Below are 23,622 nucleotides of genomic sequence, written 5' to 3'. Positions count from 1 at the left end.
GAATACATACTTTCAGTGATTCAAAGATTAAAAAAAATCAAGAAATTCTGTAAAGCATTCTCCATGGAGTATGTCACTAAAATTTATTATGCAAATTATGCATTATTATTATGCACCAAGACTTAATCTAATTAGAGTGGTAAGTCGTTTAGACATAAGGTTTATTTAGGTGGCAAACACAAATAAGTCAAGAAAACATATACAAATAGCTAAAACCAATATTAAGAAGGAATTCAGAGTGAAGAATGACATGTTAAAGCTCAGTCCCCTACACAATGCATCTCCCCATTTTCTTATAAAAATGTCTCTTTCACACAGCAATTTCTGTTTAAGATATACATCCCTTCTTTTTCTTCTATTGTACTAAACTCATGTTTTTGTCTCCTATTTTTAAAAATCAAATCATTATTACCCATAGTGTACTTCAAAGGCAAAAATCTACTATATCTATGTTCAGAGCCAAAAAATATATATTTGGGGACAAAGTGAATTCTAGGAAACTAGACATGTAAAGTACTGACTTCTGCTGTGAATCTAAAACTGCTCTAAATGATAAAGTCTTAATTTAAGTGCTAAATACTAGTACTGAAAGTACTGGCAATTGGCCCAGACACTTGGCAGAAACACTGTGTAACAGTTGGTATCAATAGAAAAAAATCACTAATAAAACAAAACTGACATACTAGGGAGTATCTTTAATGTGTTTTCCTAAAGAACAACTTAGGAAAGAAATTTAGTGAAAAAAGTTGCTTTAACTAGTTTTGTTCAAACTTGCTGTTGTGTAAAATGTAAAAACCAAGTATTACAACTACAACTTTTCAGGTAATAAATCTGTCCTTTGAGCCTTACACAACAGAAAGCAAACTGGACACTGCATTTAATTTCCTTTTTAAAAGGACATTTGAAAACTTTTAGAATAACAATCCTTAAATTTTAACAATAAAATATTTATAAAATGAAATACTTCAATCTAGATTTCTAATTTTTGTTTCAATATGGAACTGATCTATTGTCAAGTGTACATTTTAACCATAGGGGAATGAGCAATTGAAACGTAACATTTTCATACTAAAAAAAAATAAAAATAAGATACTATATTGTAAAAGCTTTAATTTTAAAATTTTAATTATTTCTAAAAAAAAATTAGCACATCACGGGTAGCCCTCCACAGGTCAGAGTATTCCCATTGTCTTATTTGAAAATAGCAGCAGCAGTGGGTAAGATGACAGCTCTGCTACTATTTCTCCTTTTTCTAGTGCTATCATAATTGCTAATAAATATGTAAAATGTACTAATATTAGCCAGCCCAGAATTTCTCATTCTTCCTATTTATTTAGAGAACATGGGCACTATGGTCAATGGAAAAAACACATCTAGAAATTCTTCTAGGGATATATACTCTGCAAATTAAAATATCAACACTTTGTTTTTTAGCTGAAGTAAAATAAAGATTATATTACTTAAAGGGCAAGTTTTAAAACTAGGTATCCATGTTTTTATGCTGTCATTTCATTTCACTCTACCCACTAAGTTTAGCTATTCCATTCTCTTGTGTATAACACTGCCCTTCAGCATGTAACTTCAGATATGTCACACAATATTTTTACTCATGGCAATTTTATTCATGGTAATTTATTATGGTTAATCTAATCAATAGATTGAAAATACTAAAGGAAAAGCTCTGACCAAATTTTTAAAGTTATCTAACTGGAATTGGTCAGAACCCCATATTCTGTTTGGAGGATGATGAAAAGTCCTGAGTATGGAATACGGACTGAAGTCAGCTTATTCATGGACCTGTTTCAGTTGGCAAGGATTTCAGTCTCCAAAAACGATTTATGGAGGGCTTTTGGTACATGAAAGTACACAATGCTGAGGAATTGCCAAGAACAGTCACACCTATGTCCTAAATTATTTGTAGCTATTAGAAAATGTCAACAGGAAACTCAAGAAAAGCAGGGATAGTTCAAAGAAAATAAAAAGAAAAATGGAAAATCATCTCTAATGGAGTCCAGGAAAAATGGAGGAGAGGTGGGGGACAGATCTTTCTGTTTCTTTTTCATAGGAGAGAAAGCAATGCCATCAGACAAAAATAACATGAACTTCATTGTCTAAGGTTTCAAATAACACTACAAAGTTCCTGTTCATTGGTTCTAATCGCTTCAAACAGAAAGCAAGCTGTATCTGTGAGTTCTAAGATTCCTCAGGAGTCACACCCATCACTGGGACAGACTACTGCATGAAGATGACGTTACTTCCAAAGTGATAAGTTACTCAGTTCACTTCAGTTCAGTCGCTCAGTCATGTCCGACTCTTTGCGACCCCATGAATCGCAGCATGCCAGGCCTCCCTTGTCCATCACCAACTCCCGGAGTTTACTCAAACTGATGTCCATTGAGTTAGTGATGCCATCCAACCATCTGTCATCCCCACCTCCTCCGCCTTCAATCTTTCCCAGCATCAGGGTCTTTTCTTTTCTTTTTTTTTTTTAAATCTGATTTGCCATGCTAGGCCAAGCTTATTTTATTACTTACATTCTGCATTCTAAGAACTAGTAACTTAATATTGTAAACATTTTAAGCATACAGAGTTAAAGTTCACGGCCACATGAGATCATTGATTGTCTCTTGTGTCGTGTATCTTTGGCTGGCCGAGATCAACTCGTAGTGTATAAATGCATAAGTTATATAATTATTATATAAAAAGGAAAAACAAAAAAACAAAAAAACCCAAACCACTGACTTGCATACTTCATTCTGACAAACGCACAGCGTTCGCAACTCAAAAGCAAAACTGCTTTTTTTCAAATGAGTCAGTTCTTCGTATCAGGTGGCCAAAGTATTGGAGTTTCAGCTTCAACATCAGTCCTTTCAACAAATATTCAGAATGATTTCCTTTAGGGTGGACTGGCTGGATCTCCTTGCTGTCCAAAGGACTCTCAAGTCTTCTCCAACACACAGTTCAAAAGCATCAATTCTTTGTCGCTCAGCTTTCTTTATAGTCCAACTCTCACATCCATACATGACTACTGGAAAAACCACAGCCTTGACTAGACAGACTTTTGTTGGCAAAGGAATGTCTCTGCTTTTTAATATGCTGTCTAGGTTGGTCATAACTCTTCTTCCAAGGACTAAGTGTCTTTTAATTTCATGGCTGCAGTCACCATCTGCAGTGATTTTGGAGCCCCAAAAAAATAAAGTCAGCCACTGTTTCCCACTGTTTCCCCATCTATTTGCCACGAAGTAATGGGACCAGGTGCCATGATCTTAGTTTTCTGAATGTTGAGCTTTAAGCCAACTTTTTCACTCTCGCCTTTCACTTTGATCAAGAAGCTCTTTAGTTCTTCTTCGCTTTCTGCCATAAGAGGAGTTAAATTACTACTAAAAGTTAAATATAGCAATCATTATTGTAATTATATTGACAAAATTGCTGGTAGGCTATGTAAGCTTCTAGAAAAAGCACTATCTCTAATCTGTCTGTAAATTAGAAAAAGATAGCATTAATCAAAATATGTAGATAAATCTCTGTTAGGTTAAGGTATGGTTACTAACACTTCAAACTAATGACAAAGTGACACATTTAAGCACTAATGTTATGTCTAGAATTCCTGCTTTATAAAAATTACAAATATTTCACTTGCAATATGTGCATTTATAGAAATACACATACACACATACATATATAGCTATTTAAATGACAGACTTTGATAAATAAAACTTACAATTTTATATTATCTGGAATGTACATTTATAAATATATTTTAACAGCTCTGAAGCAATTTTCAAATAAACAAGACTTTAAATGTTTTCCTGACTGAGAACAAATGAATACTTTTAAAAGGACATTAAAATAAAAAAAAAGAGATTTTTCAAAAACCCAGATCTTATTAATAGAGAAGTTGGGGTTTAAATAGTAGTTTTGCTGCCATTACATGTGCATACTTTTTCATGTAACTGAAGTCTCTGTTCATCCTACCACTATTTCAGCCCAAACATGTTTAAATTTGAGCATAATGTTTTATGTACCTCAATTTATTGCTTAAAATGTCTTTTAAAAGATTAAACTAAGCCCTACCACTGAACCAAAAAGTTACTGGTTAATAACACTATTATTAAAATATGCGAAAACTGCTCATCACATGTCAGAAAACAAAATTAAAGGCAAAGTTTATCACTATATAAAGCTAGAAGATGCTGTTGTTTCTGATATATACTTGATGAAGGACCATTACTCAGGTGTCAAATATTTATCTATTACAATCCAAAAGTTCCAGGAGACAAAGAACCCCTAAGCTTAGAGCAGTACCTGCTGTTGATACTATGGTGTGTGCAGTTGTGCTTGTAGTATAAAATAAAGCTCCAGTTTGGTGAGCACTAAGCATTTAACACATACTATTTCATTAAATCTTGACACCACCATGATATACATACTATTATTATCCCCATTTTGGAGTTGGGGAAATTGAAGCATAGAAGTAGTGCAAATAATTTGCCTGAGGCCAAAGTCATATACCTAGATAGTGGAGAGATACTTAATAAGTATCTGTTGAATGAAAGCACAACTCTATCTATATAAAGCTTCCAGGTGACTTTCAAGGGAAGCTGTAAACCTTGTAAGGATTATATAATTCAAAGAGGGGGGAGAAAAGACAACTGTAACATAAAAAAGAAAAAAAAAATAATGTATCTAAAACCTATGAGTTGGACAAATACACCATAAACACCTCAAATTATAAACTCATAAAGGTTGAAATCACTATCTCCAAAAATAAAAAGCACCATGTCATTCTAATGATATATTTAACTAATAAATGGTTCAGAAAGATCTTAAGACTTTTATTATATAGAAGGTAACTCTAAAAATCTTATAAAATGGAAAGACATTACATAATCTTATGGATAAATGTACACTACAACTAGCTGGTTGAAAATGCATAGTGTTTCTTTTATACTTCCACATTTCAAAGCTGCAATTAAATTGATAGATGGTGTGCAACTGATGAAATCCAATAATTGAGGAAATACTGTCTTTTCAATTTCTGATAAAGCAGTCATATTTGAGTGACATCTACTGTGACATTGGTAGCAACAATTTCAAATTCAGGAAAGACATACAGGGAGACAACTACCTCTGATGGTAAAGCTGAGAATTTAAATCTGGAAAGTGATGTCAAGTTTCACTGAAACTGTGGTTACATCAGATAAAGAACACTGGAGAGGTGTCAAGGCGGTCAGATAGGGTATAATAAGGAAATAAAAGACAAAGAATTTTCTTGGAAATGTACTTAAAATATTAATAGAGGACTGCAAAGTTTCTAGGAACATATATCTAAATTGGTAACAAAATTCATACAAAGAAAAAATCTCCCTGATTTTTAGCATTTCCTATTTTAAAATATGTAGTATGAGTGCTGTGGTGTCAAAAATATTATAATTAAAATATACTAATTTTATTCTTTCCTCTAGTTCTTAGTCCTCAGTACATTGTGCATTAATTTCAATATGCTTTTACTCCAGTAGTAAATTAGTATATCCTATAACACACAGAGGAAAACAAAAGCAAAGCCCATCAGGTGGTTTGGGTGATGAATATGGAATACTCTAGTCCTGAATCTTTTTCAATTAGATACAGACTAGAAAGGGGCCTGGGAAACTGATTTTCTCTGAAGTTTCTGAAAGGTTTATGCCAAGTCTACAAACGTCCTTCGGTGAACTGATTCTAAACCATGTGAGGGAATGACTTGGGGACGAGGGAGGGTACGGGAGGATGGTCAAAGATACAGTATGGTCAGGGCAAGGTGTAAAATACAGTTGATCTAGTAGACACCAGACAAAACCAACACATGATAGATCAGATTGAAACAGGCAGAAACATACATACATATGCACATACTGACACATACATCATGTCGCCCTTAAGAGAGTTAATGTTTAGTATGACTAAACGTTTAGTTATGTATGGCTAATTTTAGTTTAGTATGACTTGACTAGCTGTACCAGGTAGAAGGTTATTAACTTAACTAGACAGAGGTTAACTAACATTCAGTGTCTGAGAGGCAGAGTTTTTTTGTACTTTGACTCTAACGATGATCAAGGTAAAGGGATTTTGCTAATGAACGAGAGCATTTTAGGTCTTTTGAGTATATATATTTTTTTATAGAGGGGAAGGTATATTTGGTAAGGGAGTCCTCTCATTGTCAACAAGCTCTTTTTGCTATAAATAAATTCTCATCAGCAAACTGGAGACAAAATTAATTTGCTAATGAGAACTAGCAATGTCTATTTTTCTGAAAAACTTGGTTCAGAATTACATGTCAAACTCCTAGAGTTTGGGTAACAGCAGTGATGATGATTATGTAGCATTAGTATGTTTTAACTGCAAACAGCAGGAACCTCAATCCAAAAAATGTCCAGCAATTTATTGCCTTGTATTAGAAGTCCCAAATTACTAAGGCTCTAGGATTTTCAGGCTCACACATGGACCATGGACCCAATTCTTTCTTTCCAGTGTGTCTTTCTTGGTGTGTTAACAACCTACATGGCTGCAAGTTGGTCAGCAGTGTTCCTATCACTACATCCCTATACACCCATGTCCAGAGGTACACATGAGCACACGGAGCATACAGTACTCTTTCTTCCAGTCTCATAGGCTGGCACTGGATTACATGGATGTCATGGAAGCCAAAGGGAATGAAAGCAACATGATTAGCTTGGAATAATCTATACTCAACTCCTGAGGAATGGAGCTGGGCTCTCAGCTGTTGAGGGTCTTTATCTAGTGAGGTGTCTAAGTGACGGGATTTAAATCCTGCCCATATAGGACTACAGGGATTTAAGAAAAAATAACTTGCACAATAGAATATAGTGGAATTGGAAGGAACACGAGACATCTCCTGAGTTCCACTTACGTTCTTTTGTTTTTCCACACTGTGTAGCAGTAACTATTGCCTTCTAGATTAGGTTTGGTCACTTCAACCACAGAATAATTATCTACGCTTGTACCTTTTTTCCCTCCCTTTCGGTCTATTTGCTCAGTGGTAGGAGGACCTAAAACAGTGAAAGGGTGGTCTCTGCAAGCAATTTGAATTGTTGTGCCTCTGGTGACAATACTCATGCCTTGACTATTAATGTCTCTAAACCAGCAGAGCCCCAGGAACAAGGGAAGTGGAATCACACATTTTTTGAGTGGCTCACTAGTGAAAACAGTGCTGCAGACTCTTAGAAGCCTGATCAAAGGCTCATTCGCTCTTTCACTGCTTCCAACTCAGCCACAGTTGCTAAATCATGTTAAGTCTAAGCCAATCATATAACCCTTTCTCTTAAGTTCTCCACTGGTCTAGAGGTGTTCTGTGATTCAGTTCGGGTCATAAGAAATGAAGCATACTGAAGCATACAGAAGCATACTGAAGGCTCCAGAAAATAATTTTTTTCTCCTTAATCAGCATAAGGAATTTGAGGAGTTTGCTGCCGATCTTTGTGCTGAGGATACTTTCATACGAGAATGTGATACCTTGAGTAGTGGTAGCCAGTCAACACATTGAGCTCCCACTGTATCACTGAAAGAACTTTGGGATACCCATTTTGGGTGTCTTCTGAAGCAAATGAATTTAAATGGCTTAAACCTTTATTAGGTTCTTTGTTCTTTCAAGTCAAAAACACCTAGATGAACCATACAGGGAAAGTGGGTACTACAGGTACATCATAAAATGTAGTACTGAGTGGAGCAGCACAGTGAAGGGGAGTGAGGACCCAATCATTCCTAGACATATTTTAGTTTGTGACATTAGCTAAGAGCTTAGGCATTCTCACTCTGTGCTATGAGGCACTGTTTAAAGTACACCCATCTGACTGTCAACCTTGGCTCAGGTTCTACTATATGGCTTATGTTTACTCCTGAGAGACTGATCTAATTTCAGTGGAAAGATAAAGTCAAACTTCAAGGCTTGCAGAGCTGGGATAAAAACCCCCAAAAGTGGTACATTTGCCAAACTAAAAAGCATCTGTTGTGGCCTGTCAATCTTCCTTGGGAATACCCCTGTTGCAGGAGATTTAACAGAGTTAGTGTAGAGAATGAGACACCAAGGATATGATGATGAATGATCTGTTCCAAGTTATTGACAAAAATACTTAATCAGTGTCTACAGGTAGTTATTTGAATACAATATTGCTATCAGGTTTGATGTCCTACCCTTATTTTCCACACTTAACATGTTTGATTACAATCAAAATATAGAACATGAATAAAGAAAGCTCTTGGTTGTCTAGACTTAACTCGGTTTTATTATTTGTTGGTTTTTTTTTTTGTTTTTTGGGTTTTTTTTTTTGGTAACTAACACTATCAGACCAAAGGAAAGAGAACAAAGAATTATAGATCCATTGACTTTAAACAGGAAAGGAGATTATAGGTAAAATAAACATCATATAGCTGTCAGTGAATAATAGGGTATTTCCACCATTTAATCCAGGTTTATTTAATTCATTCAGAAACACATAGTCATTTACACAGAGTAAGACTACAGATAATCTATCCTAGCATACCTCAGAATCTGTTCCCCAGAATGTTACTTTATACCCCTCCACCCCACCTCGCCAAAAAGAGACTATGACAAATAAACTCACTTACAGCACTTTCCTCTTAGATATTCACAATGGGCATCAATATATTATAAAGGCTCTGAAAAATTCTTTAAATAAGTCAACTAATTGTAACTTATCATGATCAAATTTATTCGACTTGGGAAATAGGACTATGTCCATTATTTTGTGGAATAATTAGTCCAAAGAATACATTTGGGAAATGTGTACTTTCTGATGATTTCAGAGTTTCAACCTCCAGGAAAAAAGTTACTGTTCATCATTGTTTCTATGGTATGAAGTCATGGCAATGAACATTTTGGTGCTGTATATTGGAACAAAAAAGTAAGGTTTTATATATGAGACAATGTAAAAATTGAGTACAAACACCCAAATCCTTCTCTATAATGAAGAATTCCTCCAAATTTCCTGTTTGTATTTTAGCCGGTCCAACAAAAAAAGGAGATGATCCCTTAAAAATAATTTGCTTACACATTTCCATCTAAAATATATGCTTAGGTAAAATTTAAAATGTTTCTCATAATAGATTTTATCCCAGATTTGTCTAATAAAATACACATAATTGTATGCATGTGGCTCTTTTTACATGAACACAGGAAAAATGTGCTTATATAGTGTTTAAAAGGACTTCTTTTACCTGACCCCAATGAGGATATTGGTGCTTCCCTGATGGTAAAGCGTCTGCCTGCAGTGCAGGAGACCCGGGTTTGATCCCTGGGTCAGGAAGATCCCCTGGAGAAGGAAATGGCAATCCACTCCAGTACTCTTGCCTGGAAAATTCCATGGGCAGAGAAGCCTGGTGGGCTCCAGTCCATGAGGTCGCAAAGAGTCGAACACGACTGAGTGATTTCACTTTAATGAGGATATTATTTTAAAAATTTATAAGCATATATAGAAACAAAAATAAGCCTATAATATAAACTATGTTCACTACCAATTTCAGCCTCTAAATTTACAAATAACTATGTCAAGAAAACATTTATTACTCAATGGAGTAAGTTACTGGTTGATAAGTAAAATTACTTTATTATAATAATGCTGGGGAATAAAATCACACACGTAACTCGTACATGCAGGGGAAATATGGCCTAATGTAAACAGATGATTTCTAGCACATTCCTTTACTAGAATGTGGTCACCTGCCACAAGGTACACAAGCTCATGCACAAGATCAAGACTTCACATACAGCTGAGATCACAACGTCATGCATGTAACAGCAGCGTGCTAGACAATCGTACCACAAACTGTGCAGAAGTCCTCCCCCACCCCATGAGCCACTGCCAGCAGCTGCTGTGGAGTTTGGTTACCCATATCCGTGACATGAACGATGTCCTTTGGAGAATCTTGCTCCCTGTGGCTGTAAGTATTCTTATTTTTATAATATTTTAATGATGCTTGCTATCAAAATGTTAGGTACAGAACTAGAAATTATGGAAAAGTAGATTTATTACAATACTGAACAGTTATATACATCTTATCTCAGGTACTTAAAATAAACACCGCTTACATTTAAACATAACATCAAACGTAATTAATTTACTTCTCAGCCTTAAATAAACCCAAATAACACATCTGATGACAGTGCTCCAGTGAGGGGGAAAAATAATCAACCTCCATAGGTACTTTCTGATTGCTAGAACTAAAAAGTCATGGCAAGAGTCATTCTAAGACCTGGCTGAAGTATGACTCATATAGGTGAGTTCTGTATAAAAACATCTACTAGGATGATCTTTTGATTATATTTTGGTTGGTTAAGCAACCAAACTGACATTGATTGTTTATCAGTCAATGAAAGCAAGTGTGGAATATTAATTAAAATACTTCTCCTCATTTCCCTGCACCTACAAGTGTACTTCAATGTCCTTCCACGCCTACTTATATCCTAAGGGTACTCTGGTAAAGAAAGAATTCTATTTTGTTATTAGGCAACAGCTGCTTCCTGAGAGCCTGTGTGACATTAAATAAAAGCATAGAAGCAGAATTCTGGAACCGAAAGTCACTTTGAATGGTTTAGTTCTATGCTGCCTGACAACAGTATGTGCCCCTTTCAGAACAGTGAATTCAATACTTCTGGAATGCTCCAGGGTATCTTTGAATCAGGCCAGGGAGTAAAAGAAAGAAAATACAGCCAACTCTCAATAACAATGGGAGGTAGGATGGATAAGTAAAAATCTGAAGATCTAAAAATCTTATTTTTAATTAGTAACTTGAATCCCCTCTTTAAGCAAACATTTGACTTTTATAGTTTATTGTCAGTTAAAGAGGATTTTAATCTTACCTCTTTTCTCTGCCCCCCCTCCAAACACTCTAGAGGAGGTACAAAAGAACTCTAGTCTGATATATGTAGCTGCAAAGATGGAAACGTATTTTGACATCTAACTTCTCCAATTTAGATATTTAAAACTAATATAATATTCTAGTATATAAGGGCCTATCTGTAGTTTCATTTTTGCATAAAAAGATGCTTTATAATTTATTTTAAAAATGGTACTCTTTTAGCAAGGAATGACTACTTACCATAATCAATATGAGCAGTTACATCCAACTTTTCTGACTTCAAAAAGCTACAACTTAGTACTTACCAAGTTACACTTTCCTTAGAATGTAATATTTGCAACTGATATGAATTGGGAATGACAGTTTTGCTCAACATTGGCATAATCCATGACTGGAACCAGTATGACTTGATAAATTAGTCCTAATAAGACAGGCCTGTAATAGCTGCCTTTCCTGATTCCCACATATCTAGAGTAAAACACCACACCCCTCTGCCTCAATTTTGTAGTAATCATCATTCAATTAACTCAAGACACTAATGCAAAATATTTCTTATGGTAACACTAGTCATATGACCTGTTTAAACTGGTAACATCAATATTATACTGGTTTTAAATGTATATTTTGAACTTTAACTTCTTATAAATCACTCTACTTTCATTAAAAGTATGTCTTCTATTCATTGAAAATAAAAGTGGTGAAAGAAGAGAACAAATATAACATATCTGTTCTTTATAACATATTTGCTTTATAACATATATACTTTGCTGTATTTGTGGGGCTAAGACTTAAATGGTCCACCCAAAAGTTGTAGTTCTGAGTGTTACATAATTTCTATTAGATTTATAAGAATAAGAAACACTTCTAAAAATCTGAACCTTTCCAGAATATATTGAAATAAGAATTGGGGAGAATGGGAGCCAGTGACAGAACTGTCTTCACATTTTGATCACTCATATGTTAAGAAAGGATTAAATAACTAATTCATTTCAAGCAGTTCTTTTTGATTCTCCCACTCCCCCTCTTCTTTATTTGTGTTGGCTTATTATCTTAAGAAAAAAAAGAATCAGATAATTAATGCAAAATAATGCAATTTTATAACAATCTATAAGTTGTTTCTATGTTATCATGGGATTAAGATTTTTAAAGGCATTATTTAAAGACATTTTGATAGGTCACGAACTAGAAAAATATCCTTTGTATCCTCTGATAATCATAACTAAGTGGAAATGAGGAAATAAAGAAAATGCTGCAGAAAAAGTCTGATGAATATATTTTGTGCTCTCAACTGATAATGTAGTGGTATCTCAACCAAATGCAGGCCATGGCTGCATGTGCGTCATGGAAGCTGCCATACAAAGTGAGCAGATAGCAAGATTAGTATTTGACATAGTAAGGAAGAAAGAAATGACTAAGTCATACAGCAATAACTCCAAATACTAGACTTCACAGTGATTCAAAAGTCATGTTCAGGGACTTATAACTTCACTTGCAAATTTATTATGTTGGAACAATTAAGTTCAACAGTTACAAATGTTCAAATTCTTCACTTACCTCATCTGGGTTGGCATTAAAGGTGAGACTGCCTTCATCCAGCTGCATGTACAACTTTCTGAAAGAAAATCCTAGAGGTGGGTTCTTGTTGTAAATGGAACAGTGACCCCAAGTGGATTTACACAGCCTGTAAGTATGATAAAAATCAGATGAGAAAACATGACCAGATTGAATCTTCTAAGTTAAAGACATATATACACGATAAAATAGTGATATGAAGTGATATAAAATTGGATTTTACAGCTCTGAAGTATAAACTGCTTAATTTTATGCTTGTTTTATTTATTTACTAGAGTAAAACAGACAAACGCCTTCAATTTAGTAATTCTGACAACACTTAATAAATGTGAATTACAAAGATTAGTAATATTCGAGTCCCACTGAAGTTAAACATAAATGATGACAATGATAACAGCTAACATTTACCAAGTGCTTAACAGATGCCAGGCACTATTTAAAGCATTTTAATAGTATTAATTTGCTTAATCTTTACAACCATCCTATGATTTGGCACTACAGATAAAGAAACACAGACACCATAAAAAAGATGCCCATGGTCACACAGCTAATTTGTGTAGAGGCAGGATCTGAATCGAAGGAACTTACTCTTGAGCTTGCAGTCCTAACCAAGAGTCTAAACAGAATTAAACAACTATGTGCTCCATTGTGAAATATAGTCGAGTGGGGGATGGGGGAACTGCTGGGCAGAGGGAGAAACTGTAATGCTGTAACTTTAATACTTAAATGAAAAGTTGCAACATTAAGATTAGTATATGTTAGGATATTGCTTTAAAACACTGGTTCTTACTATCAGAGCTAAACATGACTTTTTACAAAATCTGTAATACTTAAAATACCTCAAAACACAGTTTCTATTAATACACATTGGGACTCTTGTTTCCCATTTTGTTTAGGACATTTTGTTTAGGGGCATTAGCTACTGGTTATAATTTGAAAGCTAACCTTTCATCTTGTCACAATTCCTAGAAATTCTGGATGGATACCATAGTTTCACTTTCTGATATTCATTATTGATTTTTGACTCAAACTTCCAAATTTCCTTCTTTTCTCTCTCTTCTACACACACACACACACACACACAGAGAGAGAGAGAGAGAGAGAGAGAGAGAGCTTACAGGAAAACAAGAAAGTTACTGTCTCAGCCTGTAACATCAAAATTTCTGAGGAAAGTGGGTAGAATATTCACTTTTACATGGGAATATCTTCTTCATAGTTAATTTATATCATTGCATTTTTTCCCCCAGCCAAAGGAGATGATTCTGTAACAGGGAGTTTGGTAACTTGTTTAGAAAATTATCAATATTTTAGCAGTCTTTTTAGTCTAGTCCCATAGCTTTTGACTTTTATTACTAAGCTATGTAAAACAACAGACCCTCCCCTAAATTAAAAAACAAAAACTAAGCCAGCCTTTAATTTATCAAAGAAAAAAAAATCTAAGAGTCAGAGATATAGGCATAAAGGAAGCATTTCTCTTAGAAATGAACGATCCAGATTAAAATCCCAAATGAAAACTATATTCAGACTGAGTTCTGATAAGCATAGAAATAAACTTTTTTAACAAAGTTCAAATATAGGACCATAAATTAAGTTTGATGGGAATATTAAAAAGGAAAAAAGTAGCACTCCATCCTTCAAAAAAAAAAAGCATTTAGGCAAGGTTATACTTAGAGATATCTGGGCCAAATATGGTGAGTTCAACTTACCCTTGCCAGAGAAGTTCATCATTGGCCAGGTCCTGCCAAACGCAGGAAGCTAAGCAGAGGTCGGTTGCATTCAGGTAGGACAAGATGGTAAAGCTTAGTTCGGGAGGCAGCATTTCCAAATTAATGAATCCTTCCTGTTCTTTAGACTTTCTTGTCTTCAGAAGATGATATATGTCAATGCCCCCCTGGACGTGTTTGCGATGACTGGTGTGAGACATGTTGCTGGCAGCCACCCTCCTGCTCTGCTCTCTGCTGAGGTAGCCTTGCTCACCGTAGCCTTCCTGCTGTAGCTGCTGGTTTCTGGCCACTCTCCACAGCCCCTGACCCATCTGCAAGCCTGGGAGAAATGCCAGAATGGAGTAAGGCTCCATTAAGAAAGTAATCCACCTTTCCCTGCGGTACGACAAGTCTACATGAAGCATTCGTTTATCAGAATTAACATGCCTCATTAAAACATATTAAATGGAATAGCAAATTACAAAGAACAGTCGGAACATTGTAAGTATGAAACTTGGATATGGAGAACTACTTGGTTTGATTATCACCTTTATCTCGGTTTGCTAACTGCTTTTAAAATCCACAGGTGACATAATCATTTTTCACAAGGTAAGATTTAAAAGTTACTGACGTTCTAAAGACTCTTACAAAATTATAATTATGTGGACTTATGGGCCAGTATTAAATACAACTCTGATCAGAGCACAGGACTTCATTTAAAAGGTCCCCACACACTGCTTTTTATCACAACCCAGGCTAAGCTAAGCTAGCCCCTTTTAACCAAATTCCCAGATGCATAACAGCTGTGAAACAGGCTTTTCGTTTAATTCTTGCCAGTCTGCTCTTAAGTTGTAGGCTGTAATAAAATGTAACATAGGCCCTGAAGTCTAATTCAGAAACCTTATAAATTAGACACCTAGAACTCCATGATAAAGAGCTCAGTGATGACTATTTTGTTCTGTTGCTGCTTTAAATACAAATCTTGAAATCAATTTTCCAGTTCTTCTCCACATAGCCCTATGGACTCCTCAGAGGTCCCTGGGAAAAGGCGGGAGAAGGGGAGGAGGTGCTCCAGTCTCTCTTGCCTCCATTCCACCTCCCACCAGTGCAGCTCTACATTTATCTGTTACAAATACCAGACTTCCTCATATGCAAATATTTAGAAGGCTACTGGTCTAGCCTTTCCATTTCGTTTGGTTTTGCAAATAAGTAACTTTTCCTGGGCAAATAAATTCATTGAGAAAAATGAAACCAGGAAGTGCTTTTAACTAACATAAAAAAAGTTTTCCAAGATCTTTTACAAATAAAATATTCCTGTTTTAAAAACCCAATTTTTCTACTAATATGTATGAGTTTTAAAAATTTGGAGGAAGAAACCGGTTTTTGTTCAAAATCATTAAATTTCATTGCATGACCTAACCTTAAAATATGGTTTTGTTTTAATTGGCTGTTTACAATAAAGAGTAGTAATCAAAATATAAAAAAGCAACCCCTCCCCTAGACTATTGGTGACCAGAAATTCTGAAAATTATCAGGAATAATTTTTGAAAATTGAAATATTTCAAATAAATTTGAAAACTGAGTGGAATTTGAAAGAATATCAAAGGCTATTTTTTCAATATTTAAAAAAAGCATGTATATTTACTGAATTGTTGGTTATTATTTGGATAATGACTACTTGTTGATTAAAACAGGAAAAACAGTCCAGGATAATTTTTCACTCTTCGTCCTTGGAAATCCAAAAGCTTAAGCTACAAAGAGATCGGGTGGGGGTTGTGGGAAGGGGTAGGTATAGAGAGAAGGAACATATTAATAATTTTTAAATGTAGGAAAATTTGTTTTTGCAAAGAAACCACAAAAGGTAGTAACTTTTCCTCCTTATAACACATATAACAAATATGGTAGTAGTTCCTAAAGTAGTACTTAAGCTATAATAATTAAATTCTTATTTTCTATTAGAATGATTGAGATCCCAAACTGACAACACCAAATATTGGAAAGATGTGGAAATTCAAAACAATACAGTCACTTTGGAAGACAGTTTGACAGTTTCTTACAAAAATAAACATGCTTTTACCATATGCTTCAGCATTCATGCTCCTTGGTATCTACCCAAATAAGTGGAGAACTCATGTCCATACAAAAACCTGCAAGTGGACCTGAAGCTTTAGTCATAATTACCAAAACTTGTAAGCAAACAAATTGTCCTTGAGTAGGTGAATGGATAAATTTACTGTGATATATCCAGACAAAAGACTATTTAGTGCTAGAAAGAAATGAGGTATGAAAAGACACAGAAGAAACTTAAATATATATTACTAAGTAAGAGCGGCTGATCTGAAAAGGCTACATCATGTGTGTGATTTCAATTATAAGACATTCTGGAAAAAGCAAAACCATGGACAATAAATCAACAATGAAAAAAGTATAGAATATCAACAAAAAATTTGGAAAGACCTTTAAGTTTCCTAAAGGTTTAAATATGCTGTCATACTACAACATAAGTACAGCTTAATTTTGACACAAGACTCATAAACATTTAAAAAATTTTATCATAGCCATTTCTCTGCTGATCTTAGCAAGAACATATCTAGAAATTGAATTGATTTCTAAGCTCATCCACAGTATATCTGCTGTCATTTTAGATAATTATATCTATTCTTCTCTCTTGCACTTTCACCACCAAAGGTAAATAATCAAATATGATGACTATGATGTCTGAAGTCTCGAGATTTAAGGCACCTAATGTCAATTTGTATGTACTTCCCTACCTCTTTATGCTGGCATATGGTTAGGCAGCTGTTATTCTTCTCAGGGATGTTGCTAGGGAACGCAGAATCGGTGATTTCCCTAGGCTCCAGACTTAAATGGGATCATTTAAATAGAGCACTGGATAAAGGGACTCAGAAAGCATCTAGCAGGTAGAAAAGAGGTAAAGCCAGCAGATGGTTCTTAGTATTAAAAAAAAAAAAAAGTTAATGGGGAGGGTGGAGGTTTGAGGCACATATACACATGCATTTTCTATCCTTCTACAGCTAAAATATTGCAAATTACCCTTGTGGGATGTCTTTTTCCCTTTAAAGCAGTTTTGGATTCGGGCGAAGAACGCAGCATGATAAATCACTTCAGAAGGATTAATACCATAAATTTATCCTTTGAAGAAAGGCAAGGGTGTCCACAGTTGTTCCATCCTACTCCCAGTCTTCCTTAGGGTAACAGGTGTGTGGCATGTGGATGGAACTGTCAGAAAAGTGATTAAACTAAAAAAGACATGAGATCCATTGCAGAAGTTGTGAAGCAAATCACAGAGGGAGCATGGTGTTGAGGACTCTGACGCTGAGCAGACACTTGAGTTCAAGTCCTGACTCCACTGGTCAGCACTTACAGGACTCTGGGGAATTTACTTCCCCTGTGGCTCAGATGGTAAAGAGCCTGCCCACAATGCAGGAGACTTGGGTTTGATCCCTGGGTTGGGAAGATCCCCTGGAGAAGGAAATGGCAACCCACTCAACTCCAACCCACTCCAGAAGGAAATCCCATGGGGTCGTAAAGAGTTGGACACGACTGAGCGACTAACACACACATAGTCTAAGCTCTGGTTTTGTCATATTTAAGGTGATAATTTGCATATAATAGTAATACACACAGTTCAAAGGGCTTGAGTATTAAATATTACATATAGAGTTCACTTCACAGATAATAATAAAATGTTAGCTCATGTGTTTTGACAAAACCATATTTTTACAGAGCAAAAATGATGAGCCCTTTTGTAATAAGTAGCTCTCTATATAATAAACAATAATAAATAGCTCTCTGATAGCTCAGTTGGTAAAGAATCTGCCTGCAATGCAGGAGACCCTGGTTCAATTCCTGGGTCAGTAAGATCTGCTGGAGAAGGGACAGGCTACCCACTCCAGTATTCTTGGACTTCCTTGTGGCTCAGCTGGTAAAGAACCCGCCTACAATGTGGGAGACCTGAGACTTGGGTTCGATCCCTGGGTTGGGAAGATCCCCTGGAGAAGTGGTTACCCACTCCCGTATTTTGGCCTAGAGAATTCCATGAACTGCATAGTCCATGGGATCGCAGAGTCGGATACTACTGAACGACTTTCACTTTAGTAATAAAACTTATAGAATGATACTCCAATTATCACATAAGGAAGAATCCATGATTGAGTCCGCACTGATGATTAATAAACACATAAAGAAGAAAGGAAAGCTATTCCTTATAGTAAAATTCTGAATAATAAGGTGTTAGAAAAATTATCATTTTACAATCATCATAGAAAAAATAATTCAGGTAAGTATTATCAATGAGTGCTGAGTCTGGAGTTTGATAAAGAATGGAAAGTTTACAGAGTCTCAAAGTAATTCCCCCTATACATTACTCATTAATTACAAAAAGAAATTAAGAAATCAGATAGTATTTAACCAAGTGTTCAAACTTAACTTTTATCAATAAGAGACAAATGGACATATGTGCCTCTGAACATATGTGCCTCTGGACCCTGAGAAGGACATAACAGTTAGACAGTATTTTGGCCAAAATGTATAACCTTTATCTAATCATGAGGAATATCAGAGACACCTGAGTCTACAATCTTTTTTTTTTTCCTTCAAAATTGCCAATGCCATGAAGCTAAAGAAAGGAATCATTCCAGATTAAAGGAGACTGAAAAACATGACATCTAAATGCAATGTGTGGACTGGATCATATACTGAAAAAAGAAGTGCTATAAAGGACATTATTGGAATAACTAAAAAACTAGATACACAGCCTAAGATTGGGTAAAAATACTTACATCAATGTTAACTTTAATGAATTTGATAACTGTGCAGTGGCTTTGCGAGAATATTGGGTTGGCCAAAAAGTTCATAACGTTAGATGTTAAAGAAAAACCCAAATGAACTTTTTAATATATTCTTGTTCTTAGGAAAAATACTGAATTGTTAAGGCATAATGTATACAATCTCGTCTCAAATGGTTCAGAAAAACAGTAATGTCAATCTCCACACAGAGAGAATGTTAAAGCATGTTGCAAAATGTTTAAAATTTGTGAATCTGGGTAATAGGTGAAAAGTGTTAGTCTGGCAGTCCTGTCTGACTCTTTGTGACCCCAAGGTCTGTAGCCCGCCATGCTCCTCTGTTCATGGAATTCTCCAGGCAAGAATACTTGAGTGGGTTGCCATTCCTTCTCCAGGTGACCTTTCCGACCCAGGGATCCAACTCAGGTCACCTGCATTGCAGGCAGGTTCTTTACTGTCTGAGCTGCCAGGATAAAAGGTATGCACCAATTATTTTTATTAATCTCAGAAATCTTCTGATTGAGGAATCCAAGCATGTGAAACGAAAATAAGTGAGTTTGATGTGCACTAAGTTTAAGAAGTACTGTTCTTTGAGCTTAGTGTCATACAGACTGAAGACCATCACTAAGGAAATAAAGTTCAGCATCAAGGTTTAAGGGTAGTAAGCGACCCATGTCAAGGCAAACATCAAAACAGTAAGAATTATTTTTGCCATTTGTGATAAAAATTTTTATTTAAAGAACGAAGAAATGTTTCTTAAAGAAAGTAGAGGGGGAAACCCTTTAATTTTGTGTGTGCAGATTTAAGGCTTGGGATTACGGGCTGCATTCCCTCCTTTTGTGTATAATATTATGTACACAATACTTTATATTTAATAACAAATATTAAACAATAATATTATTTTTGTACTATAAACCACAATTTATTTAATACTCTGTGCCAAGTACTATGGAAGTTTTAATTACATTATGCCATTTTTGTCCTCAAAACAACCTTAAGAGGTAGATATTAGATATTATTCTACCTATTTTATAGTTGAGGAAATACTGACTCAGAGAGGTTAAGCAACTTTGCCCAAAATCTCAGAGCTGACAAGTGGAAAACTAAAGATTCAAACTCAGGTCTGAGTCCAGAGTTTTTATTCCTAATCACTGAGCCCTACGCACAGAACTGGCAAAGACAATTTACCATCTGTTTCTTCATCACTAACTCTCATCCCTTTTACCTCTGCAGCTGCTTATTACCTCCACCGTTGCTTCCAGCTGCAATTTCTCTTTCAAGCTACTATTCTTGTGGAAAGCACATAGGCTTTGATGTGAAAAAATATCTACTTCAAACTCCTACACAGAATCTGATTAGACTATAGTTTATTTTCCTCACCAGGAAAACAGTGAATAACTCTTACTCCAAAGAATTTAGAGGGGTTAAGAGAACCTAACACACAGGTAATTTACCATCACAGGTAGTTTTGTAGTCACCATTCAACCCCTTTTAAAAGATAACTCTTATTTTGGTTCTTCCATTTCAGAGTATACGTGATTATTCTGGACATAATGATCTGAACAGTTACAATCCTGGTTTTAAATTTCATGAACTTAGGATCTGTGAATTTTGAGATGCCATTTACTTTTGCTAGGAGAAAGAAAAATAACATCTAGTAAATATATAAAGTTAACTAACTTTGCTTAGATTGACACACTTAGTTTGGCAAATAAAGTCAAGTATACAGTCATCAGTCAGTGATAACAGACCATTTTGGTAGTTCAGTATCAGTACTATTATCATCTTTAATCACTACAGATATATTTCTAGAAATGGAAACTTTATGACTTCATGGGAAGATTCAATATATCAAAAGTCCTTTTTGCAGTATCACAAACTAGATTAACAGTAAATTTATACTATAGATCTTTATGACATTTTCACATCCCTAGGAACCTGAATTATAAAGAACTTTATGTATAGAATGCTAATTTCTTAGAGCTCTGAAATCAATTTACAACTGTTGAGAGCTGTATTTTTAAGCATATTTCTTGATTATAAAATATGAATTACTCAAACATATGTTCCTTAAGACAACAATAATTTCGGAACTCACCTATCATATTGTGCTTTATTACTGTCAGAAATACAAATTAAAATATATATACAGGTAGTCCTTGTACAGGACAATGCTAACCACTGGATAACAGTTCTATGGGACTTTGCACAGCAAGGCCATGGTTCTAAAAAGCACACATTTCTGTTTACATGGTACCATGCAGAATAAGAACTGCCTGTAAGTACTAAGATGGGGGAACAATTCAACACAATAGGCAACAAGGAAAAATCCAGTACCAAATACAGTGCCTTAGACCTACAAAGCACTCAGCAATATTTGTTGACTGAATGAATCTTTAAATGGTAAACAACAAGCAAAACTGAATTAGATCAACCTTATCTAAATTTCACATCTTTCAAAAAATCATCAGAATAGATCATAGACTTAAATGCAAAACATAAAAGAATACAGCTTTTAGAAAAACACAGAGAAGGAGATCTTAGGGGTCTACATCTAGGCAGAGTTCATCAAAAGTACAATCTATAAAAGTAAAAGTTGGTAAAGTCAACCTCAATTGATATTAAAAACTTTTGCTCTTTGAAAAGTCCATATGAAGACAACAAAAACACAAGCTAAAGATGGAGAGAAAATATCTCAAACATACAGCAAAAAAAAAAAAAAAATCAAACAATTCAATTAAAAAAGAACATAAGACATGAACAGATACTTTGCCAAAGAGGATATATAAATGGTACATAATTACATGATAGACATTCAAAATCACTACCCAGAAGGGAAGTGGCTGTAGTTTTAAATGGTAGCACCAGGGATCCCAGTGGTGTTTGAACTGTTCAGTATCTTAACAGTGGTACTGGATATGTGAATCTGCTCAGAATCTCATACATGCACATACACATGTGAGCAAAAATAAACTGAAGAATTCTGAATAATATAGGTGAGATATGTTAATTTCAATATCCTGGATATGATGGTATATTATGATTTTGTAATATGTCACACTACCCAGGAAACTAAGCAAAGTGTACAAGATATCTCTTGCTATATTTCTCACAACTGCATGTGTATCTACAATTAACTAAAAAAGGTGGGAGGCAGAGTACTGTACACTTAAAACAAGTGAATTTTATAGTATATAAATGACGCCACAATAAAGTTCTTTGAACAACTAGACACTAATAAACACTCTAAATAGGGTGACCAAGGACATAGCAAGTCTAGTGACATTTGACAACTAGTAACTATTTTAGATTTAAGGAAATCCAGCTAATTATTAAAAATCTATGACCTCTGAATCACCTCTGACTTTGTGGAATGCACTATACAGATCAAAAGAAGAGAGAATCAAGGAATACAAATCTTTAAGCATACAAATTATAATAATGTGTAGACTATTTACTTAGGATATATCAATAATCAAGTAGAGGTATAAATATGAAAGAATTGATGTGGGCCTATTCCTGGGCCTAATAAAGAAACAGCATAAATGCAAGCTACATTAAAAGTGGTTTAATTACTCATTAAAAATCAAAGTACAGGAAATAATGTGATTTAATTTTGATTGCTGGAGATAATTTTATAATAATATTAAAATAGTTACAATATAATAACTTTATAATATTTCAAATTTGTGAGAATAATGATCTAATTTGCTTAAAATATTTTTACAATGTTGAAAAAACCATCAGTTGTTTAATCTCCTAACTACTTGTATATCCTTATTTCTATTAAAATAACAGTGACAATAACAACAGTACTTTTTTTTTTACACATTGACCAAATAATTTAGAAGAGCTGTGGTTTTTTTTAATCTAAATATTTAGGCCTCTGGTTTTTAAAATTAATGTCTAGTTTTATTATGCTGAGACTAGAGAATGTGGCCTATATGAGGTCTGCATGAGAGAACTGTGTAGGTTTTCCTGACACAGCTATTCTGGAGAGTGAATTTAAAGTTGGAGTTCCAATTACACAATATGCTGTGTGACCTTAGATATTTCAAACAAGGTCTGATCTTTGGTTTCCTATAAAATGGAGGAAATCACTCCTATCTGTATTACAGGATTGCTATAAGTCTTAATGGAGATAATATACTGAATATATAAAGGCATCTTTTAATTGTAAAGCAGTGTGTATATCCTGACTCATTCCCTTTTCTCTAATGCAAAAATCTGAGAAACTTTTCTGACATATTTTAGATATAATTTTCATTTTTTAATATAAGAGATACAGTGGCAGTCTAAATGTAACTGTTGTAACAGCACAAAGGCACTTCCACTTAAAAGGCAGCATTGATTATATTAATTACCAAAAGCTCTATCAAGTTAATTATTAACATTTATGAGAATAATACTTTTCTGTTATTGTAATATCTTGTTCTCTTTTCAAAAAAATAGACTTTTCCACAAAAGAATGCTAAAGATTGCTTTATTAATACCTGCTGGTATATCTAATATAAAATTATCTGTAAAGTATATTAAGCATCTTTAATAAAAACATCCCTATGTAACAAGTTAAACATCAAATAAAGTATTATTCTAAAGTAACACACTGCTCTACTGCTTTCAGTAATTCTATGGCACTAAGGATTTAAAGAGCACATGCTGTGGAAAC

General features: G+C 34.6%; 1 protein-coding gene across 1 annotated transcript in view; it reads right to left on the bottom strand.

The window, feature by feature from the left end:
- Positions 1–23,622, bottom strand: part of FBXO8 (F-box protein 8) — a 39,915-nt gene that overhangs the window by 11,317 nt on the left and 4,976 nt on the right. The window contains exons 2-3 of the mRNA XM_020884847.2: positions 14,151–14,487; positions 12,427–12,553 (exon numbers count right to left, since the gene is read on the bottom strand). Coding sequence (XP_020740506.1) covers positions 12,427–12,553; positions 14,151–14,479 — 456 coding nt within the window. The 5' untranslated portion in view covers positions 14,480–14,487. The remainder of the gene's footprint in view (positions 1–12,426; positions 12,554–14,150; positions 14,488–23,622) is intronic.

Source organism: Odocoileus virginianus, chromosome 18, assembly GCF_023699985.2.
Source record: "Odocoileus virginianus isolate 20LAN1187 ecotype Illinois chromosome 18, Ovbor_1.2, whole genome shotgun sequence".
In the NCBI taxonomy this organism is placed as follows: Eukaryota; Metazoa; Chordata; class Mammalia; order Artiodactyla; family Cervidae; genus Odocoileus; species Odocoileus virginianus.
Note: the sequence above shows the minus strand (reverse complement) of the source record. Positions and strands in the feature narration are given on the sequence as shown.